This window comes from Gymnoscopelus braueri (genome assembly GCF_963280865.1).
Source record: "Gymnoscopelus braueri genome assembly, chromosome: 5".
NCBI classification, from domain to species: domain Eukaryota; kingdom Metazoa; phylum Chordata; class Actinopteri; order Myctophiformes; family Myctophidae; genus Gymnoscopelus; species Gymnoscopelus braueri.
The window spans coordinates 5,917,805-5,926,201 of NC_137606.1; the positions used below are offsets into that span (position 1 = coordinate 5,917,805).

An 8,397-nucleotide genomic window follows, 5' to 3' on the forward strand; every position below is an offset into this window, starting at 1 on the left:
AATGTAAATGTTCAAATGTTATTAAAAAAGGGACATGCTACAGCTGATTGACATGTTTTATTCAAATATAAGCTACTAGAGGTCCGACCGCCCTATGGGCGGCCGGCCCGCTAGCCGCGCACGGGGCTCTAGCGAGGGTGCGCTTATTTTGGGATAAAAAAAGTAAAAAAAATAATAATAATTGTTATTGTTAAAATATATATTTTTTTTTCCTGGGGGCCCGCTGCGCGCGGCCTCAGCTCTATCGCCCGCGCCCACATAGCACCTGCGCCCACACAGCGATCTGTGCGCCCGCCCTGCACCCCTCCTCCTCCCCCAATGTGCAGTATTGAGAGCCCTGACGTCACAACATTTGGAGTGATGGCCACTGCACTGTGGTTGATTGGAATACACCTAGGGCCCAGGTACAGCTGAGATGAGAGAGGAGATGTGTATGTTAGACACAATTATGACTCTGAGCAGGCATCACAGTGTTTAAATTGCATCTGGTGAAGAAGAGACTTTATTTTCCTATGTAGGTAGTATTGTGTAAATACTGTATGTACAGTACAGTACAGTACGTACTGTACTGTACTGATTCTGCTCTGCGTTGGAATCTGTCGGGGAGGTTCGTCATAACTAGTGCGCATTGGCTACAAGTGGGCGTGCCTTCAGATCAGGAAGCAGGCCGCGCTTTACCCAATCAAATGTAGTGGGCGGGATTTACAGCTGTGCGTCCGCTTTCTATTATAGCCCCCCTGGAAACAAACACAAATCATTCCAAACATGGCATCGTCAGAGCCCACAACACCACGGAAAGTTAGTAATCTTAGCGTTTGTAGAGTTTGTGGAGAGGATTTAAAGTTTGTACTAAAAGGACAAGTATTTAAGTTATTGATAGAACAGGAATTGAAGACTACGTTGGAGGCAATAACAGCACTACCTGTTGCTGTTGAAGATGAACTCAAATCGATTTGTCGAAGTTGCAAACAATTGCTTGAAAAGTATTCGCGCACCAAAGTAATTCTGGATAACATCGCAAATTCGGTCAAAGGACTATGTGACCGAAATCCTGCGAGACATAAACGTTGTGTTACTGTGTCGCCGACTACTTCACATGAGAGAAAGAAGGGTAAGTGCTATGAAAACGCCCATGTTAAATGAATAACAATGTAAAGGACAGACACAGATGAACTGTACTTTACTATTTGCAAACTGCAGTGGTGGAAAAAGTACTCAAATCTTTTACTTTAGTTAAAGTATCAATACTGCAACATAGAAATACTCTGTTGCAAGTAAAAACTCCGGAATTCAAATTGTACTTGAGTAAAAGTACAAACGTATTGGCATCGAAGTGTACTTAAAGTACCAAAAGTAGAACGTTTTCATAATGCAGATGTCCCGTTTTCAAATGTATATAAAGCGTTTGAAAGTAGCAGATCTCCAAGCTCATGAGCTTGTAGATCTGCTCTTTTCAAATGGCTCTAATAATAATCAAATTCTACAAACTAACTATTAACTAAACGTGTTCAAGTAATTGTAGTGGAGATACAATATTAGCCTCTGAGATGTAGTGGAGTAGAAGTAAAAGTACAGGAAATTGGAAATACTCAAGTAAAGTAGAAATACCTCAACTTTCTATTTAAGTGCAGTACTTGAGTACATGCACTTAGTTACTTTCCACCATTGGCAAACTGCTAAAAAATATATTATTTAGAAGCTGGGGGTTGGTTGTGATAAAATGCTATGATATAGTAGGGGTCTATTACCTTTTCCAGGTCCACAAGAGACCCTTTAGTTGAGAGAGACATTAAGCATGAACATGCATGTATTGTATTAAATTGCATTTCATAGATAGCTTCATAGAATTGTTTGACATTACTATCGTCAGTGTTGTGTGAATTAATGTTTAGTTAATGTGTATTTTATTTCAGACATTTAACAACCTAAACCCTTTAATACTCAGCACTTGGTCTGCTCTTTTTTCAATGCACAACAATACAATCTCACAACACGTCGCGTTGAGACACATTGTGAGCGTGTAGTTTGGCTGTTTTGTTGCATGGCATACATAGGACAGGAGTGGTTAAACTGTTTATTCTAGCATTATCATGCTTAAATGTTATGTTAATACCAATGTCATGTTATTTTCAGAGTAAAGAAGGCAGTACTTCATCTTCAGTGATGCCCGCCATCCCCGAACGAGTGCCATTGGCATCTCTGCCAGCATCCCAGAAAATAGCTATGGTACCCTTTTCCCCTGGCACTGTAAAGGTTAGTAATAGAAATGTGACATTGTATATTATATAATACCAAAATGTTGATTTGTCACTCTTGTTTGGACTTGATTTATTAATAAAAATAAATATCAACATATATGTATATTGTATATATTAGTTTATTAGGTTATTATCAAAGCTGCTTTCAAGCAATTTTTCAAGAGTAAGAGATGTATTTGAGCTGGTGAACAGTACTTGTTATTGATGGGTCACGTTTGTGACTGGTTCATTCTAAAATGTGTAAATGACATTAGGGGGTTGACGGGGGAAATGCGCACTGTTGTTCCTGGACAAAAGACAGGTGGTGTTTGCACTACATTTAAGTATCAAAATAAATAAATATGCATGGTGTTAGACAAAGGACAGGTAATGGTCAATTGACACGTTTTTATATGAATAGAAGATGCAAATGGTATGCTTTGTTCACAGCACCAACACCTCTGACTTCCTCAAGAATGCCAGTGTGGACAAAATACGGTTATATTTGCATTGAATGAAAGCACTGCACATTGCTATTATAGGACTATGCATTTTAACCATGTGAAAGAATGTGAGACCCTACCGACCGGGGGCTGGGCAAGCCACGGCCACCAAGTGACATCAGCCTTGCTTGCTCTATTGATTATACTTGAACATTTTTTCATTTTTTTACAGTCTGCTGTACGAAGACTCACCATGGCTTCCAAAGCAGAGCCTTGCCACTCAACACAACCCATTCCAACACCAGCTTTGTTGCCAGTGGCTGTCCAAAACATTGCACCACCTGCTGTTATACCTCTTCCTGTTCAACACTTCCCAACACCTGGTGTCCCAAAGGCCATGCAAAGCACCTCCACACAAAACATCTCGCCTAGCTCAAGATTTTCCCCTCATGTGCTGAGAGGAAGGAAGCGACAAAACATCTCGCCTAGCTCAAGATTTTCCCCTCATGTGCTGAGAGGAAGGAAGCGAAAATGTATCTTGGGAAAAATAATCAAGGTATTTGTTTTCTAAAAGAAATACATGTACTGCACTGTATATATTCAGAAATATAAAATGTGCATTTGTTTACTTGCTGAAACCCTATAAACTTATGAGCCTATAAACATGTTTTTCTCAATGCCAAATCTCCAGTGCACACACAAGCGATTTCTATGAAAAGATTGTAGTTGTAGCCGTAAATAATTCTATTACTGCTCCTCCTACTACTACTAATGATAATAATTAATATGTCATTGTCCACAGGTTCAAAGGATCACCCGTAATAATCGTCCTAGAAGCCGAATCCTACGTGGGACATATGAAAAGATTGGAGAACTACTTGTTAGACACAAACCTGAACAACTCCCAAAGTTACTCCCAAAGTTACTGTTGGAGGACTCTAGCTTGAAGGATGCAACAGTGAATATAGTTCTTGAACTTTTGAAGAAAGAGTGTAAGTCACTGTGTAGGGCATCGTTCAACTCTGTGTTAAGGCAAACAAATACACAAGCTCTGAATGACTTCAAGTGGGACAATTTGATAGCTGAGTGGAGGGAAAACGCCCCCATTTTTCTAAAGTTCTTAGAATGTGCTGGCACTGTCTATGATGAAACACTAAATGTAGAGGGCCTCACATCACGACAAAAACTCAAAAAGAAGACAAAAGCGTGCACATTGGCTATGGCTGGTGCTACCCTCTTAAGATCACGTGAAACTGCCATGAGTGCCACAATGTACCGCAACTCACTTGTACTGAGACATGGAGGAGCCAAGAAAAGGTGCATTCAGCGACTTGCCAGAATTGGAGTTTGCATGTCCAACCGTTCGTCATTGTCAAAAATGAAGGAGATGGCCAAATCATGGGACAAGAAGCTCCTCCAGTGGAAACAGGAAGAGAGTGGATGCCAGACTGACACAGCTGGAACAGCAGGTTTGTAAACAAAGAAACCTGAAACTGTTGAATGGGGGGGTCTCTCTCCATCTCTCTGTCTCTCTTTGTCTCTGTAACAAATACATGGTATCTTCTCTTGTTATACAGGCAGGTGGTGAAGCCAGTGGAAATGGTGTCTTGGAGGCGGATAATTGGGAGGCTCTGAACTCAGAATCTGGAGAAGAGGGTCCCGGCCAAAGTGATGAAGAGGTAACTTATATCACACACACTCTTACACTACATTCATAATCCCATTCTCTCCATATATGTGTTTGACAACAGACTATGATGACTTGACTATGACAAACATTTTATGGCTTAATGTTGCTCTATCTGTATTTCTTTGTTGATGCTATTCCTTTTAAGTGGATGCACTAAACAAAATGTAGTTTCATGTTCCATAGAGTAGGATGAGATCTGTAATGGTTAAACCAAAGAACAGGACCTGCACACCGTCTGAATCTTACAAAAAAAAAATATAGCTCTTTATTCTACGTTTCGGTCGTTACACCTTCTTCAAGACAGACAAATGTTCCATAGAGTGACAGTACACATCTTCTCTAATAACGTGGATTTTACATGTTTAATACTTTTCTATTCACTGTAGCTTCTTTTTTCCTTCTTTGTTTTTCTATTTTTTAATTATTTTCTTGTTTTGCTCTTCTTTTCTGTAAAGGAAGTTGCATGTTCCAGCAGTGAGGAAAGTGCAATGTCTGGTGTCCAACCAATATCAGACCCTGAGATGACCTCCATGCAGTCATCAGACCCTGACATGACGTCCATGCATGACGCACAGGTAGGCATGATGCTGCGTATTTCATAATACATACTCACGTTAAATTTATACATTTATAAAATAATGTGGGACTGAGGCAGACAAACAGTTTGATCATCTCTGACTTGCACAATTACCATGACAAATATACCAACATCTATAAAGCCATAGAGTTAAGTTTGCTGCCGTGGTGTAGTTAACATTGAAATTGAATTAAAGGTCAGTGGATCTAATTGTATTGTTCGGCACATTAGGTATTGGGGTCTGCATGTTTATTTATCTTTTACACAACCTTGTTGTTATTCTAAATAAAGAATATATACTGAATATACATTTGTAAATACATTATATGATGTCCAAACAAGTTCACTTATACTGTCAAAAAGAAATGATTTTAATATAATTGTATCTTGTGTTTTCAGGACAATGTCAGCTTACCATATCAGATCACCATTGATAACCTTGACCGCACAGTGAAACCACATGTTATGACTGAAGACCGTCAAACTACTCAACACAACTGGCTGATAGTGGTTGCCAACCAGGAACGTGTTGGATCTGAACATCTTAAACTACAACCCAAAAGGTCCATCTGGGATGTGCCAACTTCAGACATCCTACCCACCCCTGAGGACCAAGAAATGTTGAGATCTGAATACAAAGAACTAGTTGGAAGGGTGTTGGTAAAACATATTCCAGCTTTCTATCAATTCACAGAAAATGTTCAAGAGCACATTCCACATGAGTACTCATCGGTTATGGCCTCCAAGACGGAAATCATTCCACTCGGTTTGCTAGAAACCAATGAGAAAAAACCTAAGGAACTGGTGTCAGCTCTGAAGTACATCAATGAACGTTATGTCCCGACCTCCCCAGATGATGTGTCGGAGCCAGCAGTTAAGGTGATACTCACTGGGGACCAACTCACAAAACAGAACGTAGATGCCGTTTGCCAAACAATGAAAAATGACAAGACCCCGTATCTCAAACTGGAAGGAATTAAGGCTGCAATAGCAGACTTTCACTGTATAATGAATCACAACATACAAAAAGAATTCTATAACCCAAATTCCTCTAATGAATTCGGTACTCTGTTTCATCTTCGCACCCACATCAACAGAAGAAATGTTACCAAGTCTGCCCTAGGAGACAACTTCAGGGCATGTGATGTTTTCATTCATGATGTGACAGATGCATCTGTTATAACTGCTGCATTACACTATTTTAACATGGACTCTCCACTTGAATCACCAAAAACACACATGATACCATTGTTTATATGGCTAAGTGAAAAGCAAACATGGTGGGACCAGCATGTTTTTAACATAGTAGACAAATACATTCTGACTGACAGTGTAGATGTGCCTACTGTCCATGAGGCCTCAGGAATGACTAAGGACTCCAGGGAAGTCACCACATGTAATTATCCAGGCTGTACACAGACATTCAAAAATACAACCCAGAGAACAAAACATTTCAACAAAACGCACCTGACAGACATTATCGACAACATAGCAAAAAAAGACAAAACACCACACACTACTTGTGTTGATAGTGATGGCATTTTCTTTTATCACAGCAAGTTTCTTAAATTTGCTTTGCTAGCAAGAAATTTTCAAGACTCCAAGGACCTGTCGGTTATGGAAGTTTAAATTACTTAATTTCCGCAAAGCAGGAAGAACGAAATATAGCCTTGAGGCATTGAAGCTGCAGCTAGATTTGCATGCTGTTCTAGACCCAGCTGACGCTCACAGATTGATGTGGAATCGCACTGTCAATACCCGCGGTGGAGTTGGCCAAAACATTGCCCTAGATTTAAACTGTGAGCATTATGTTCGCTTCACCAAAGACTTGATTTCTCACATGGGGCCTAATGTGAAATTTGACATAGCCCAGGACATGTCACGGAGTGTAGGTGTACAGAAAGAGTTGATGGAGAGCTTTGACAAGGATTGTGGGCTAAAACCTGAGTCAGGCAGACACACGGCTGTGAGCCGGGAGAAGGACATAATGTCAATGGTGGATGTACTTGTACAACAACAAGTGTTCCACAAGCAGCCTGGTAGGGGACCCTACCATCACTTTAAACAACAACATGTGAACGCATTACATAGGTTAGACGCAGAACAGATTGAAATGTGGATTAAAAAGCACAAGAGAATTATAGCTGACCGTGAAGACAGAAGGTTGTCTTCCAGAGAAATGTCGAGCTGTTGAGATTATTCGATTATCATCCTGTCACCCAAACTACATTTTCTCACTGCCCAGCTGTTGAAGATAGAAGTGGAAAATGAAATGTAATGTTTTATAGCACTCTAGGCCTCTTTAAGATAATAGGACAGTGACCATTGTCATCCCCAGTGTCCTGACGTCAGGATCTGATTTGAATTGTTTGAACATGACATGCCAAGTGCCAACCCATTGTTCCACCTCCCCTTTTCCCTGATTTTAATATTGTTGAACCGTCTAGGAAATAAAATTACTTTAATTTCATACTAAGATGTTTGTCCGACTCTGATGATATTCCCGCAACACCAGCAGCTATATTGTGAGGGGGACAATTTGCTATTTTTGCAAAAGAGATGTGGCAAATGTATTGAGAAAAAGTGTAACGCCAACTGAGGGTCAGTCTTGAATGTCAAAGTGGTCAATACTGACTGATATTTGCACTAAGTATGCAAAGATTATTGTAATAGCTTTGGTGTTTAATTATTCTTGTAGTGGTAATAAAATGAACGAAAAATGAACTGTTTTAATTTTCATTATCTGAAATAGTTAAAAGAAGACTAAATGGGAGTAGTATTTATGACAGCAGTACAAATATTCCCCAGTCATGTCAAGTTCATGAAATGAACTGTATTATGGTGTGGTCCAGTGGTCTTTGGGGGGGCCAGGGTGTCCCCAGCGGGTTGGCAGTGAAATTAGTTACATACAGAACAGCTAACCACTTACCGCTCTGAGCTTGTAGATCTGCTATTTTTGAAAAATGTTCAATATAATGCATATATAATTGTTAAAAGCAAACATTTTCCGATGGGGTCAAATGTATATCAATTTAGGGGTCCTTGGGATTAAAGTGGTTGAAAAGAGTATTGTAATTAACAGCCATAAATAAAAGCTATGATAGTTATGGAACTGGCATTGGTAGATCTGCATCATGACAACATGATGCATCTTGCCATTGAAATATTGTAAACCAGTATCTAGATATGAAAACACACAATAACATGTATGCAACATAAATAGAAATAATGTTAACTAACTTAACAAAAACGTAATTGACAACACTGATGATAGTGCTGTCAAACATGTCTATGAAGCAACTATGAAATCACTATTTTTATTGTTATAGAGTGAAAAGAGCTGAAACCTTTTGCAGAAAATAGCCGATCTACAATGCGCCACATTGAAAGCTTGTAGATCAGATATTTTCTGCAAAGATTTTCCTCTGAATATGGATGCTGGGGTTTTAA

At 39.5% G+C, this 8,397-nt stretch overlaps 1 protein-coding gene and 1 long non-coding RNA gene across 2 annotated transcripts; both read left to right on the forward strand.

Moving 5' to 3' along the window:
* The first annotated feature begins 881 nt into the window (after nt 1-881).
* Nucleotides 882-3,126, forward strand: LOC308085539. The gene is made up of 3 exons (XR_013933186.1): nt 882-1,111; nt 2,134-2,253; nt 2,913-3,126. It is a non-coding gene; the product is annotated as an uncharacterized lncRNA (long non-coding RNA).
* A 668-nt stretch (nt 3,127-3,794) lies between these two features.
* Nucleotides 3,795-7,278, forward strand: LOC308085024 (uncharacterized protein). The gene is made up of 4 exons (XM_080428040.1): nt 3,795-4,149; nt 4,258-4,359; nt 4,826-4,945; nt 5,347-7,278. Exons 3-4 carry the CDS (start codon nt 4,859-4,861, stop codon nt 6,574-6,576), a joined length of 1,317 nt encoding a protein of 438 aa, XP_080284166.1. The 5' UTR covers nt 3,795-4,149; nt 4,258-4,359; nt 4,826-4,858; the 3' UTR covers nt 6,577-7,278.
* The last annotated feature ends 1,119 nt before the right edge of the window (nt 7,279-8,397 follow it).

What these genes read in the sequence shown, in the direction of transcription:
- LOC308085024 (XM_080428040.1), top strand. Translation starts at nt 4,859, where the DNA reads ATGTCTGGTGTCCAACCAATATCAGACCCTGAGATGACCTCCATGCAG. An exon ending in CGTCCATGCATGACGCACAG is followed by an intron (nt 4,946 to 5,346) that starts GTAGGCATGATG and finishes TTGTGTTTTCAG; the next exon opens with GACAATGTCAGCTTACCATA.